A 15,298-nucleotide genomic window follows, 5' to 3' on the forward strand; every position below is an offset into this window, starting at 1 on the left:
GAGACACCAACACAGGACCACAAACATGACGGACGCCACCGAAAGACCATCCACGAGAGGCCAGCAGGAGGAAGGGCCCGAGGAGACGTCCCCGTGCCCCACTTACGCCTCCATTCTGGGGGGTCTCTGCAGAGAGCACGGGCCCCAGCTCCGATGGCTCGGCTCCCTCAGGAAAATCCTTATAGACGTACTCGTACTCCTGCCCCGTCACGTACTCCTCCACAAGCACCTCGTCCTCACCCGGAGCGGCAGGGGCCGGGCTGGGAGCCTCCTGCCCCACGGGATGGGGGAGAAGCGGAGCAGGGAAGGGGAGAATGAAAAGAAATCCAGCAACACGTTAATGCACAGCACGGTGCCTACTGGGAGACAGGACCAAGGAGATGTGCCGAAACTGGATCCCCCAGAACTCCTTGACTCCCAGCCCCCTCTCTCCCGGCTCTAACCCATTCTCCACCCAGAGCTGGAGATAGAACCCAGGAGTCCTGATCCCCCAGTCCTGAATCCTCAGTCCTTTCCCCACAGACCCCTCTCTCTTCCCCCTGGAGCAGGGTCTCCATCTCTTCCATCATGGGATCAGCACAGAGGCAGCTCTCAGGGGGACCAGCCCTGAATAGCGTGGGGAGGCTTTAAGGCCCCACCCCACTGAGACAGATAGTGGGGCTGTGGAGAACTAGGGGGGAGCTAGACCTAACCCTGGAGCCAGCTCAGCCCCGTTCCCCTTCCCATCCAGACCCTTAGCCACCCCCCAATCCAACCCCAGGGCAGTTACCTCAGCCCAGGGCTCCGAGGGGGACGGGGGAGTCACCTCCAGCCCCATTGTCTCCTCCCAGTAGGCACCATCAGGGTCCTGGTCAAGGGGTAGGATATAATCCAGGTACTTGCCAGCCCCCCAGGGCTCCTCTGTAGGGGACAGCCCCACATCCTGGGGGGTGGGGTTGGCAGTCACCAGGACCCGGGGGGAACAGGGTTGGAACAGCAGTCATGGGGGCCGGGGGAGAAAGATGGATGGATGGATGCGATGGATGGATGGATATGCATGAGGACAGATGGACAGATGGATGCAGGCCATGGATAGATGGATATACATGAGGACAGATGGATGCAATGGATAGATAAACATGCATAGGGATGGATAGACAGATGGACAGACAGGCAGATATGCACAGGGATGAGTGGATGCAATGGATGGAAGGATGGATGGAAGGATGGATATGCATGAGGACAGATGGATGCAGGCCATGGATGGATGGATATGCATGAGGACAGATGGATGCAATGGATAGATAAACATGCATAGGGATGGACAGACAGATGGACAGACAGGCAGATATGCACATAGATGGATGGATGGATGGATGGATAAACATGCATAGGGATGGATAGACAGATGGACAGACAGGCAGATATGAACAGGGATGGATGGATACAATGGACAAATGGAAGTGCATGGAGGTGGACGGCGATAGATGAGGATAGATTGACAGATATGCACAGGGATAGATGGATTAGAGGAGAGAGAGAAAGAGGACAGAAGTATTAGTAGGTTATTCTTGTTCTGTCTCCTGGGGAAGGGGCAGGGGCAGCAGAACTGGATTCATCCCGGATCGTTTTCCCAGACACACGGAGACAAACCGATCGCTGATGGAATCACACCACCCTGCAGCACCCCCTGCCAGGGAGCGACTACCCCTTGTCACTCAAGGAGGACTCGGGGTGTCCATTCACGGGAAAGAAGGTGCAAGATAAATAAACACAGAGAGAAAATGTGAGGGAAGTGGGACACGGGACCTTTCCCCTCTAGGGGGCACCGGCTCCAATCCGGCCCCAGGGCATGGACTGGCTGGCTCAGGGGGCAGGGAATGGGACACGGGGCCTGTCCCCTCTAAGGGGCGCTGGCTGAGATTTGTCCCTATGGGGGGCACTGGCTGGCTATGGGGGGCAGGGAATGGGACACAGGGCCTGGCCCTCTGAGATTCGGCCCCATGCGGGGGACTGACTGTCTCAGGGGGGCAGGGAATGGGACACAGGGCCTGGCCCTCTGAGATACGGCCCCATGGGGGGAACTGGCTGGCTCGGGGGGGCAGGGAATGGGACACGGGGCCTGTTTCTCTGAGATACGGCCCCATGGAGAGGACTGGCTGGCTCAGAGGGGCAGGGAATGGGACACGGGGCCTGTCCCCTCTAAGGGGCGCTGGCTGAGATTTGGCCCCATGGGGGGGACTGGCTGGCTCGGGGGGGGCAGGGAATGGGACACGGGGCCTGTCCCCTCTGAGATACGGCCCCATGGGGGGGACTGGCTGGCTCAGAGGGGCAGGGAATGGGACACGGGGCCTGTCCCCTCTGAGATACGGCCCCATGGGGGGGACTGGCTGGCTCTGGGGGGCAGGGAATGGGACACGGGGCCTTCCCCACATTCCCTGTCTGCTGGTTTATTTATGTTGCTGAGGCGCTTCCCGAATGGCCCTGCCACCGACGGACAGACACGAGCGAGACGCACAGACTGGGGGGGCGGGGATGGGGTGGGGGGAGCATGCTCCCCCGCACGGATCTCAGATCGTGCTGCCCCCTCGGGGCGGTGCCCAGCACCGATCTGGATGCCTCGCTCTTGCTCTACCTGCTGGTAGCTGTTGCCGTGTTTCCTGGGCGCGCCGGTACCAGCGTAGGCCTTCCCCCCCGTCTGGGCCTTGCCCAGGGCATTTTTCACGGCCGGGTGTTTCCCCCCAGCTGCCATCTTGGCGTTGCCGGGGGACTTGGCGTTGCCGGGGGATTTGCCGTTGCCGGGGGATTTGCCGGGGGATTTCCCGCCGCCGGGGGCTTTGCCGTAGGCTGGGGCCGTGCTCATCAGCTGCTGCCGTTTCTGCTGCTTGGCTGCCGGCTTGGCGGGCGCCTTGCGGCCCGGCCCGGCGGGTTTCTGGTGCCGCAACGTGAGGAGGAGGAGGAGGAGGAGGAGGATGGAGGTGATGAGGGTGAGGATGAAGATGGCACACACACAGACCGGGAGCCGGGCACAGAAAGAAAACACAACACACAGGGCATGAGTTCACGAGGAGCAGGGGCGCAGGGGCTGCTGCTGCAGGGACCCCCCCCGGTGTACGAAGCACCCCACATTCCTCAGGGTTGCCCCAAAGCCCCTCTGCCCCTGGGATCCAGATACATACAGAGCACCCCAAATCTCCAGGGGTGACCCCAGAACCCCCTCTCCCCTGGGGACCTGGATACATACAGAGCACCCCAAATCTCTAGGGGTCACCCCAGAACCCCCTCTCCCCTGGGGACCTGGATACATACAGAGCACCCCAAATCTCCAGGGGTCGCCCCAGAACCCCCTCTGCCTCTGGGGACCTGGATACATACAGAGCACCCCGAATCTCTAGGGGTCACCCCAGAACCCCCTCTGCCTCTGGGAACCTGGATACATACAGAGCACCCCGAATCTCTAGGGGTCACCCCAGAGCCCCCATTGTCCTTGGGACCCCCATGTGTATGGAGCACACACCGGGATTCCCTCCCCTCTGCCCCACCCCCAGAGGCCCCATCAGCAGGTTATAATGTGTGGAGGGCATGGCTTGCCCCCCACTAGTATCCCCATTCCCTGCCCCCCAACCCGTGCCTCCCGCGCTCCTGCTCAGGGGGTGCAATGAAGCAGTGATGGATGGACGGACGGATGGATGGATGGATGGATGACACTGCCATGAGAGGATGAGACTCAGACACAACGGGAGCTGGGACAGACAGACGGACGTTGTGGGCGGAGCAGAGCCTGCCCCCCCCCGGTTACCTGCTCCACTGTGCCCCCCGAAGGAGTGGGGAGGGACGCGTTCCCATCCTCTTTATTCCCGTAAGAGTCGGGGTACTCATAGTACTCCACCTCCTCCTCAAAGTACTAGGCGACAGGGGGGAGGGAGGGACGGTGGAAGGGGGGAAAGGAGGAGAACAAAATAATCATAACAGAAACCCACAGCGCGGGGAGGGTCAGGGGCTGGACCAGGGTGTGGGGGTCTGTCTGGTCCCCCCCACCCCAGTTCTTCCCCCCCCGGCTTCCCCACCCCGGGCCCCTCCCTAGGCCTGACTCTCAGCTCCCCCACTCAGGGCAGGGATGAGGGGGGGAGAACGGCCTTTAAACCTCCAGTTCTGGGGTTCACCCCCCACCCCACCACAAGCCAGAGCAGCCTGCCCCGAGAAGGAGCAGGGCACGCTGGGAACACGGAGGGCGGGGGGCCCCGAGAAGGAGCAGGGCACGCTGGGAACACGGGGGGCGGGGGGCCCCGAGAAGGAGCAGGGCATGCTGGGAACACGGGGGGCGGGGGGCCCCATATGGGGGAGAGTTATGAGGGGCAGGTGGGAGGTCTGGGACCCTGAGATGAAGCTGGCAATGTTTCCCCAGGGGGCCAGTGCGGGGTCCCAGTGGATGGGTGGGGTCTGAGGGGCAGATTGGGGTGGGGGACCCTGAGATGAACCCGGCAGTGTCTCCTCGGGGGGTTTCAGGCTTTTTCCCTTTGAACCTGAAAACGTCAGTGAAGGACCAGCAGCCCCATATCCCCCCGAGATGAGCCCCACAGGCCCGACCAGCCCCGTAACTCCCCCGCCAGATCAGCCCCACAAGCCCAATCAGCTCCACGGGCCCATCCAGCCCCATATCCCCCACGAGATCAGTGTATCCCCCCGAAAATCAGCTCCCCGGGCCCACCCAGCCCGTATCCTCCCCGAGATCAGACCCAAAGGCCTGACCTGCTCGGTCTGCCCCATGTCCCTCACCTGGGGCCTGGCAGGTCTCTGCAGCGCCTCCTGTGCCTGGGGCAGGTGGGGCAGGGCAGGGCAGTCGGGGCTGTAGTGCTCACAGTAGTCGTAGGCCGCCTGGGGGTTCGGGGCGATGAGCAGCTGCTGGATGTCACCCTGCAGAGAAAGATGGGGTGATGGGGGGACGGGCACTGCTGGGCCTGGAGTCCCCACCCGCCACGAATGGGGAAAGGGGCCAGGGACGGAGGGATGGGGTTGGATGGAGGGGTGGGAGGGGATGGATCATGGATGGACTGCAGGGGATAGAGGGATGGGGGGCTGGAGGGAGGGGATGAAGGGATGGATCATGGATGGATGGAGGGTAGGGTGGATGGATGACTGGGTGGATGGACAGGTGTGTGGGAATGGAGGGAGGGAGGGTGGGGATGGAGGGATGGATTGGGGGGACAGAGGGATGGGTGGGTGGAGGGGTGTGTGCAGGGATGGATGGATGGATGATTGGGTGGAAGGACAGGTGCGTGGGGATGGAAGGAGGGAGGGAGGTGGGTATGGAGGGATGGATTGGGGGGACAGAGGGATGGGTGGGTGGAGAGGTGTGTGCAGGGATGGATGGATGGATGGAGGATTGGGTGGATGCACAGGTGTGCGTGGGGATGGAGGGAGGGAGGGTTGGGATGAAAGGATGGATCGTGGATGGATTAGGGGCATAGAAGGATGGATGGATGCATGTGGGAATGGATGGAGGGATGGATAGATTGGGGGATAGATGGAGGGGTGTGTATAGGGAGCGAGGGTGGGAGGTTGGGGATGGAGGGTGGAAGGAGAGGAGTTACCCTGATACCATCCTGCTTCCCTATTGTGACCCCATCCAGAAATAACCCCCAATTTCCCCCCAAACCACCCCCAGGCACTGCCCCCCATTCCTCACACCCAGCCAGTCTTAGGGGAGACATGGGGGTCAGGCAGGGTCCCCATGGGCCGGGGGATGCAGGAAAGTCTGGGCCGGTACCTGGAAGACCTCCTCGTCGAGGATGCGGGTGCCAAAGACAGTGATGCCACGGGTGTCGATCACCGGGCGGGGGCCCCGGGGCAGCGTCCGCGTCACCTTCTTCTTACAGTCCAGGATCAGGGTCACGGACTGTCTGTGCACACTCAGTGCCAGCCGGTGCCACCTGGGGGCACAGACACGCCGATGGGAGGGGGCAGGACAGACACACACGGGGGGAGACAGGACAGGAGGACGTGAGGGATGAAAAGGGGAGTCCTCAAGGGTTGGAGTCAGGTCGGTGTAGGGGGCAGAGGGTACCCATGAGCTGCAGTGTTGGGGGGTCAGGGGTCGGCAGGTACCCACTTGCCGGCACTGAGGTTGATACCCGGGAAGAGCGGGGAGTCCTCGGGGGTGGGGTGGGGGGTGCAACGGTTTGGGGGTCAGGGGTCGGTGGGTACCCACTTGCTGGCACTGAGGTTGATACCCGGGAAGAGCGGGGAGTCCTCGGGGGTGGGGTGGGGTGGGGGGTGCAACGGTTTGGGGGTCAGGGGTCGGTGGGTACCCACTTGCCGGCACCGAGGTTGATGCCCCGGAAGAGCGGGTAGTGCTCGGGGAGGGGGGTGCAGGGTTTGGGGGTCAGGGGTCGGCGGGTACCCACTTGACGGCACCGAGGTTGATGCCCCGGAAGAGCGGGTAGTCCTCGGGGGGGGGTGCAGGGTTTGGGGGTCAGGGGTCGGTGGGTGCCCACTTGCCGGCACCGAGGTTGATGCCCCGGAAGAGTGTGGAGTCCTCGGGGGGGGGGGTGCAGGGTTTGGGGGTCAGGGGTCGGTGGGTACCCACTTGCCGGCACCGAGGTTGATGCCCCGGAACAGTGGGGAGTCCTCGGGGGGGGGTGCAGGGTTTGGGGGTCAGGGGTCGGTGGGTGCCCACTTGCCGGCACCGAGGTTGATGCCCCGGAAGAGTGTGGAGTCCTCGGGGGGGGGGGGTGCAGAGTTTGGGGGTCAGGGGTCGGTGGGTACCCACTTGCCGTCAGCGAGGTTGATGCCCCGGAAGAGCGGGTAGTCCTCGGGGGGGGGGGGTGCAGGGTTTGGGGGTCAGGGGTCGGCGGGTACCCACTTGCCGGCACCGAGGTTGATGCCCCGGAAGAGTGTGGAGTCCTCGGGGGGGGTGCAGGGTTTGGGGGTCAGGGGTCGGTGGGTACCCACTTGCCGGCACCGAGGTTGATGCCCCGGAACAGTGGGGAGTCCTCGGGGGGGGGGGGTGGTGCAGGGTTTGGGGGTCAGGGGTCGGTGGGTACCCACTTGCCGGCACCGAGGTTGATGCCCCGGAAGAGTGTGGAGTCCTCGGGGGGGGTGCAGGGTTTGGGGGTCAGGGGTCGGTGGGTACCCACTTGCCGGCACCGAGGTTGATGCCCCGGAAGAGCGGGTAGTCCTCGGGGGGGGGGTGCAGGGTTTGGGGGTCAGGGGTCGGCGGGTACCCACTTGCCGGCACCGAGGTTGATGCCCCGGAACAGTGGGGAGTCCTCGGGGGGGGTGCAGGGTTTGGGGGTCAGGGGTCGGCGGGTACCCACTTGCCGTCAGCGAGGTTGATGCCCCGGAAGAGCGGGTAGTCCTCGGGGGGGGGGGGTGCAGGGTTTGGGGGTCAGGGGTCGGCGGGTACCCACTTGCCGGCACCGAGGTTGATGCCCCGGAAGAGTGTGGAGTCCTCGGGGGGGGGTGCAGGGTTTGGGGGTCAGGGGTCGGTGGGTACCCACTTGCCGGCACCGAGGTTGATGCCCCGGAAGAGTGTGGAGTCCTCGGGGGGGGTGCAGGGTTTGGGGGTCAGGGGTCGGCGGGTACCCACTTGCCGGCACCGAGGTTGATGCCCCGGAACAGTGGGGCGTCCTCGGGGGGGGTGCAGGGTTTGGGGGTCAGGGGTCGGCGGGTACCCACTTGCCGTCAGCGAGGTTGATGCCCCGGAAGAGCGGGTAGTCCTCGGGGGCGGGCCGGCCGCTCTGGTCCTGGTAGAGGAAGACGGGCGAGCGCCCCAGCTCCACCCCCAGCTGCTGGGTGCCGTGCTGGTCGTACATGGAGAGCAGGAACCCCTGGGTCCCGGCCTTGGGCCTCACCAGGGCCATGATGGAGAAATCCTCCGGGAACTTCCCTGGGGAGACAGCAGGGGCTGTGGGACCCCGCGGGGGAGGCGGCGGGGGCTTGGGGGGCAGGACGCTGGGGGGTGCAGAGACAGCCCAAGGGCGATGTAGGAATGTTCCACTAAGGACACAGGGGCGGGGGAACATCCCAAGGGGGACACGGGAGGTGTGGGAACGTCCCAAGGGGGCGTGGGAATGTTCCACTAGTGACATGGGGGTCACAGGAATGTTCCACGATGGACACTGGGGGGGTGGGAACATCCCAATGGGGCTGTAGGAAAACAGGGGTGGGCACACAGGAATGTTCCACTAGTGACACGGGAGGTGCGGGAACGTCCCAAGGGGGTGTGGGAATGTTCCACTAGTGACATGGGGGTCACAGGAACGTTCCACGATGGACACTGGGGGGGTGGGAACATCCCAATGGGGCTGTAGGAAAGTGGGGGTGGGCACACAGGAATGTTCCACTAGTGACACGGGAGGTGCGGGAACGTCCCAAGGGGGTGTGGGAATGTTCCACTAGTGACATGGGGGTCACAGGAACGTTCCACGATGGACACTGTGGGGGGGTGGGAACATCCCAATGGGGCTGTAGGAAAACAGGGGTGGGTGCACAGGAATGTTCCACTAGTGACACGGGAGGTGTGGGAACGTCCCAAGGGGGCGTGGGAATGTTCCACGGGGGGCGCGGGGCCATGCTGTGAGCTAGGGGGCGTGGACCAGCCGCGGAGGCGGGGGGAGTCTGTGGGCAGGGCCCAGCTGATGGAGGACGCAGGGAGGGGGAACGTGCCGCAGGACAGGGAGGGGGTGGACGATCCCATGCGGTTGGGGCGGGCGCACGGCCCGGTACCTGAGAAGAGCTGCCTGGTGGGGGCGCTGATCTGCGCCTGCCGTGATATCCTGTAGGCCACGTCCGGCCCCGCCCCTGCCCGCCTGGCGGGGCAGAACCCCGTCGTCTTCCGCACGCCGGCCGGCTGGGCCTGGAAGTGCAGCGCCTTCAGCACGTCCACCGGCTCTGCTGCGGGACACGGGGGGAGGAGGGGTCAGAGCTCTGCAAACAGCCCCCACCTCCCCGACAGGGGCCCCCTCCCCAGCCCCACAGAGCTCCCCAGTTCTGGGATCACATAAACTCACCCCCCGCAGCTACCAGGGTCCCCCCCTCCAGCCGTGACTCCCATTCCCCGCTGAGCCTCTCCACATTCAGGCCCCACCAACCTATAAATCCCCCTCCCCATGAGAGACCTTCTGCCCTGGAGGCTGAGCTGGGGGGGGGGTCCTGGAACAAGGTGGAGGAATGCCCCCAGAGCAGGCAGGCCTGGCTGCATGGAAGTGGGTGTCTGGGCAGCTCAGGGGGACTGGCCGTGGGTGCAGGAGATGGGATCCCCCTGCCCCGGTGCACTGGAGGCTGGCTATAAGACTCCTGGCTGGGGGCTCAGGGCAGGGGGCCCCTGACTGGGGAGCGGGGGTGGGGGGGGACTGGCAGGGCTGAGGAGGGGGTAGGAGTCCCCTCAGGTGCGCTGGCCAGTTCTATCCAAATTCCAATCTCCCCTCCCGGGACGCTCACAGAGACGGGCTTTTTCAGGCCCAATCAACAGGGTCTTTGTTCCCAGCCGGCGAGGGAGGGGGTCTGGAGGGTCCAGGGGAAACACACACACACACAGAGCGAGGGGGGCAGCGATTCACTCACACCCCCCGTCTCACAATCACACACACACCCTCCCAGGCACAGCGCCTTTGCTGCACAAACGCAGCCCCCCCCGCCCCCCGCAATGCCACCCCCCCCAATGCCCCATTGCACACGCAGAATGCACCCTAAGCGGGCACCCAGCCGGCTTCTCCTTCGGGCACGCGCCCCTCAGCACACACTGGCTCTCGCACACACACGCACCCTTTCACCCCGGCCCCTTCTCCATTGCAAGCCCCCCCACTCCACAAGCACAGCTGCCTCGTCACAGATCGCACACCCCCCCACCCCACAACGGCACCCCCCATGTCAGGCACACTCACATGCCCGGCCTCACAGACGCACCCACCACGAGCTCACAATCCCCAGCTACACAAACCCCGTAGCACAGCGGCTCACCGGTATCACAATTACACACATACCCCCCACACACACACTTCACAGCCCTACAGATCCCATTTCACAATTGCACGCAGCTGGGTCACAATCGCGTGCGCACCCCGTTACACAATTCGCCCCCAGCTCCCAGGCTGCCCCCCGCGCCCTCTCAGCTGAGCTCAATATTCCATGCTGGACAGAAACAGAAGCCATCAGCTCCAGCCGGGCCTGGCTCATGGCCCACCCTCCCGCCCGCACCCCATACCTCAGGTGGGGCTGACCCCTCCCAGCCAGGGGCGAGGGGGGGCAGCAAGGCCAGCCTGCATATGGGGGCGGGGGGGAGGCAGAGGCGCTCAGACGGACAGACGGACGGGGACATGAACGGGTGACCCTCGCTCCAGCCAGGGCGGGTTTGTGAGGGAACGCCATCACCGCCCCGGGGTCTTGGGGTCAGGACCCTTGGGGTCAGGACCCTTGGAGGGAATTATCCCCCCCCATGGGACACTGGCCACAAGGCGGAGCCCAGGCCTGCTCGCTGGGGTCAAGGGTGGGCAGTGGGTGAGCCTGCCGGGTGGGGGCACTGACCCCCCAAGTACAGGGGCTGCCCTAGTTGGGGGGTGATGGAGCAGGGCTGGGGGCAGGGACCTCAGGGGGTACTGTGCTGTGAGGGACCCCACCCTCCCGCCCCGTCTGTCTGTCTGCGTCTCTCCACATCTGTCCCCCTCTCCCATTTTTCCATCCAGCCCCCATCTGGGTTTCTCATCAGCCCCATGTTTATGGCCCTGTTGTGAGGGCGGGAGCCCCATTTCTCCCCCCCCCCGCCCCGTTGTTCCATTCGGCATCTGGCATCCATTAATATCCCCCGCAGGACACAGACAGTGAGACAGAGACCGGAGCCCTTGGCTCAGGGCACTGCCACGGGATCTCCAGCTGGGGGCACTGCTCCAGGGAAGTCTGCAGCGCCAGACTTCCCGGCTGGGGACAGTGTTGTGAGGGAGGCTCACAGCACCGGGGTCCCTGGCTGGGGGCACTGCCATGGGGAAGCTCACAGCACTGGTGAACTGGCAGGGGAGGGGAACGTTAGCCCCTGGCAGAGAGGATCCAAGCCCCCCCACACACGCTCAGAGCCACGTCCCCAGCCGGGGTCCCCGGCCCCCCGGCCGCACGCTGAGCTCGGCGCTGGCCCAGCCCCAGCCGGGAGCGCTGGCAGCCAGGCTGCGCCAGCCACACAGAGACACCTTTCTTCGGGCTGCCAGGCGGGCGCGAGGAAAAGCCATTAGGGCTGCATAGCTCAACTCCCCAGGGAGGGGTGGGGCGAGAATGGGGGAGGGGAGCCCCCAGAGCCAGGGCTGGAATGGGGGGTCTGAGGGAGGAGACACTAGAGGAAGGGGGGGTGAAGGGGGGGTCGGGGGATATTGGCTGTAGAAAGAAGTGAGGGGAGAAGGGCCAGGAGCGGGGGGGGGGAGGGAGAGGGCTCCAGTGGGGGGGTCACAGCGTGAGGGTCGGGGGGGGCTTATTCCCATGGAGGAGGAGCAGGAGAGAGGGGTGGGGGGGTCAGGTGGAGTGGGAGGGGCCAGACAGGAGAGGTCACAGTGGGGGGTCAGGAGGAGGGGAAGTGGGGGGCAGGTGGAGAGGGGAGCAGAGGGGAAGTGGAGACAGAAGGAGGAGGCAGAGGGGAAGGGAAATGTGGGGCAGGTGGAGAGGGGCAGAGGGGGGGAAGTGGGGGGCAGGGGGAGGGGCCTGGGCAGCAGAGAATGGACCCTTTATACGAGTCACTTCCTCTGATTGAACCACGAGCTTCCCAGCACAGAGGGCCGTGGGGGGGGTGGCAGGCTTGGGACCGGACGGGGTCACTTGATCCTGCCAGCGACCGCACAACCCACAGCTCCCCCCCCAGCTGCCCTGGCTCCCCCCGGCCGTGCCCACCCCATCTCCCCCCCAGCTGCCCTGGCTCCCCCCGGCCGTGCCCACCCCATCTCCCCCCCAGCTGCCCTGGCTCCCCCCGGCCGTGCCCCCCCATCTCTCCCCCAGCTGCCCTGGCTCCCCCCGGCCGTGCCCCCTCCCCATCGCTCCCCATGGCTCTAGTGCAGGCTTGGCTGGGACGGGACATATTTGTGGCAAGACGCAGGGACCTGCCGGTCCAGCGGCTCCTGGGAAAGCGATTAGTTCCCCGCCCCACACCTGCTACTCCCATGCACCAGCCCCACAGCTGCACTGCCCCGGGGTGGGGGGCAGGGTCCCTGCACAGCCCCATGGGGGGATCTCTGGGGGACAGGGCCCTGAGCATCTGCTGGGGACGCGCAGGAGGCTCTGCCCCGAACCAGCCGGAGGTGAGCAACCTTGGCCCCCACTTCTGAAAATCCAGCCACGGCTCATCCCACGTCTGAGAGTGTCCATCTGTCCTGTTCCCCCAGTCACGCTGCATCCATCTGTCTCTCCTGGTCCCAGGTCCCACCATGTCCGTCTGTCCTGGTCCCAGGTCACGCTAGGTGACAGCCAATCCAACCCCACCACTCCACGGACCATGCCAGCCATCCCAGAATGCCTCGGGGCCACAATCCCCCGGGGCAACAATCCCCTGGGGCAGTCACTGCTCCCCTCCCCAGCCTCTCAACTCTCTCCCAACATATCCCTGGCCCCCACCATCGCAGGGGGGGACCCAGTGCGCCCACCCCACCACCGCATCCCAGGGGGGACCCGGCATGCCCCACCCCATGGCTCCATCCCCGGCCCCCACCATCCTGGGGGGACCCGGCGTGCCCCAGTTCCACACCAGCAGGTCACCAAAGCAAGGATCCCGCAGCATCCTATAAATTCCAGCGGACACTGGCTCTTCCCAGGCCCCAGAGAGCGACCGGCAGAGCCCTCCAGTGCCCCTCCCCGGAGCACCCTGCTGCCAGGGTGGGGACAGACAGAGAGACAGGCTGGTATCCGGGGCCGGTGACCCCATACAGGACACCCAGCTCCACTCCCTGCTAAGACAGACCCTCCCCAGTATCAGCTGCCCCCATCCCCCAGCAGCACCCATGGATAGAAGCCCCCCCTCCACCCCTCTTGTATAGGATCCCAACTCTTCCCACAGAGCCCCCCCTCCCCCAGGATCTTGGCTCTGCCCCGCTCAACTGCCCCCGCTCTGATCCCCATGGCCACCCCCATATAGGGTCCTGTCTCTGGTCCCACCCCCCAGCCTCTGTCCAGCAAAGTCAGGGCTTGTGCCCCGGTGTCTGTTTCTCCCCCTACCCTACACACACCACGGCTAGATCTGGCTACCGCGCCCCCCACCCCAGAGGTGGCTGCATTTCAGGAACGCTGGGTCCCCAGAGATCCAGGGAGGGGCGTATTCCCATTGCCCAGAGGCCCCACACAGAGGGGAGACATACCCCCAATCGGGGGCAACCGGAGATTGACTAGGCAGGCAGGCAGGGACCCGAGCACAGAGAAAAGCAGTGCCACCTGGGGACAGACTGGGGGGGCAGACACTAGGACCTAGGGATGGACAGACAGCAGAGCGGGAACCTGGAGCCAGATGGGACAGACAGACAGCGTGACCCGGGGGACAGGACAGACAGCCACAGCGGGACCTGGGGACAGACAGGACAGAGGGACACGCAGGGACACTAGGCTCTGGAGTGGATGGACAGACAGACAGCCATCTGGCGGGGGGCAGACATAAAGCTGCCCCCACCCCTTTGTGATCACTCCCCTCCCCCAGCTCAGTGCTGTATGAAAGGCTCTCAGCCCCCCAGGCCGGGTGGGGCAGGGCAGGAAGCGGGGGGCTGAAGGGCCCCTTTCTCTGCCGCCCATGGCCCCAGGGGTCAGGGCAGGGGCTGGCAAACCACAGGAGAGCATGGCTCCTGCCACAGGCCGCTGGCTGGGCCCCCAGACATCAATGCACTGAGACAGCCATTCACACTGCTATGCTGGCCCCCACCCCCGGGGGGCATCACACCACTGGCCACCCGCTGCCTGCCAGCCCCCTCAGCACCCACCCCACGACTCTCCCCACCCACCAGGACTCCTGGGTTCTATTCCTGGCTCTGGGAGGGGAGTAGGGTCCAGTGGGTTATAGCAGGGGGCTGGGAGCCAGGACTCCTGGGTTCTATTCGTTAAGGGGGAACTCCTTTCCCTTTTTCATGCCTCAGTTTCCCTGTCTGGGATAAAGTCCCATTGTAAAGTGTTCTGAGAACCACAGATGTACCTTGGCCCCCTCCCCACAGAGACCAGCTATTTACCCCACTCCCTGTGAAGGTCAAACCATATCCTTAACTCTGCCCCCCACCTGCTTATCCCCCAAACCCTCACCAGCAGACATGTGTGGGAGGGGCTGCTGCTTCCACAGTCAGATGCAGAGAAGAGGGGCAGCTCAGAGAAGGTCCCCGATCCTTGATAGCTTTCCCAGCTCCTGGCATGACCCCCAAAGTCCAGGTGGGGCTCTCTGTGACCCAGGGGTTGGGCTGCACTGATATAAGGGAGAGGCGACACTGGGACTTCTACATACGGTGCAATGCAGCCAGCTCTAGGCAGGAGCATGGAAAGCTGAGTATAACAGTGAAAAGTGGGTGAGGGGTTTTAACCAAGGACAAAGAGGGGGGAACATGGTACCCTGGGGTTATTAATATCCCCACAGAGCTGGGTTTGTGGATTTCCTAGACTCCATTCCCCAACCCCAGAGGCACAGACAGAACCCAGGTGTCCTGGCTCCCATCCCCCGCAGCCCCAATCTGTGTGGCCCTCACCTCCCGCTGCCCCAACCCCATCCATTTGTGGTTTCCAGCCCACTGCTCCCCATCCAGCTCCTCCAGCCAGTTCGCTCCACCTGGGCTCCTGGGGGTGTGTCCAGGGGGGACACCACCTGGCATCGGGGGGCACCCAACCCCCACAAGACTCAGGGCAGGGTGTGGGGTGGATTGTCTTAGAGACCTAAAGAAACGGGCAGAGGAGCTGGGGTCTGCAAAGGACCAGATGCCATGGGGAGGGGCACAGGGATAGATAGATAGATAGATAGATAGATAGATAGATAGATGCTGTGTGAAGTATGGAGATGGATGGATGGTGACGCTAGAAGACAGGAATGGGGCGAGATGGATGGATGACACCCTGGGAGCAAGGAAGGGATGGAGGGATGGATGGAAGTGAGGGATACATGGATGAAGAGAGACATGGATGGAGACAAACACGGGAATCTGGGAATGCGTGGATGGATGAAAGCACAGGTGGGATCTGGGGATGGAGGGAGGGATGGAGGGATGGAAGCGAGGGATACATGGATGGATGGAAGCACAGCTGGGATCTCGGGAAGAACGGAGGGAGGGAAGGAAGCGAGGGATACATGGAGGGATGGAAGCACAGCTGGGATCTGGGGATGGAGGGAGCGATGGAG

General features: G+C 64.2%; 1 protein-coding gene across 1 annotated transcript in view; it reads right to left on the reverse strand.

Annotated features, from left to right (window-relative positions):
- The window catches only part of COL11A2 (collagen type XI alpha 2 chain), a 68,301-nt gene that overhangs the window by 48,127 nt on the left and 4,876 nt on the right, over positions 1-15,298 (reverse strand). Inside the window, exons 2-10 of the mRNA XM_077832841.1 lie at positions 11,034-11,167; positions 8,707-8,874; positions 7,657-7,867; positions 5,747-5,909; positions 4,756-4,893; positions 3,779-3,883; positions 2,615-2,911; positions 770-922; positions 107-271 (exon numbers count right to left, since the gene is read on the reverse strand). Of these exons, the coding sequence (XP_077688967.1) occupies positions 107-271; positions 770-922; positions 2,615-2,911; positions 3,779-3,883; positions 4,756-4,893; positions 5,747-5,909; positions 7,657-7,867; positions 8,707-8,874; positions 11,034-11,167 (1,534 nt within the window). The remainder of the gene's footprint in view (positions 1-106; positions 272-769; positions 923-2,614; positions 2,912-3,778; positions 3,884-4,755; positions 4,894-5,746; positions 5,910-7,656; positions 7,868-8,706; positions 8,875-11,033; positions 11,168-15,298) is intronic.

This window comes from Eretmochelys imbricata, chromosome 14 (assembly GCF_965152235.1).
Source record: "Eretmochelys imbricata isolate rEreImb1 chromosome 14, rEreImb1.hap1, whole genome shotgun sequence".
In the NCBI taxonomy this organism is placed as follows: domain Eukaryota; kingdom Metazoa; phylum Chordata; order Testudines; family Cheloniidae; genus Eretmochelys; species Eretmochelys imbricata.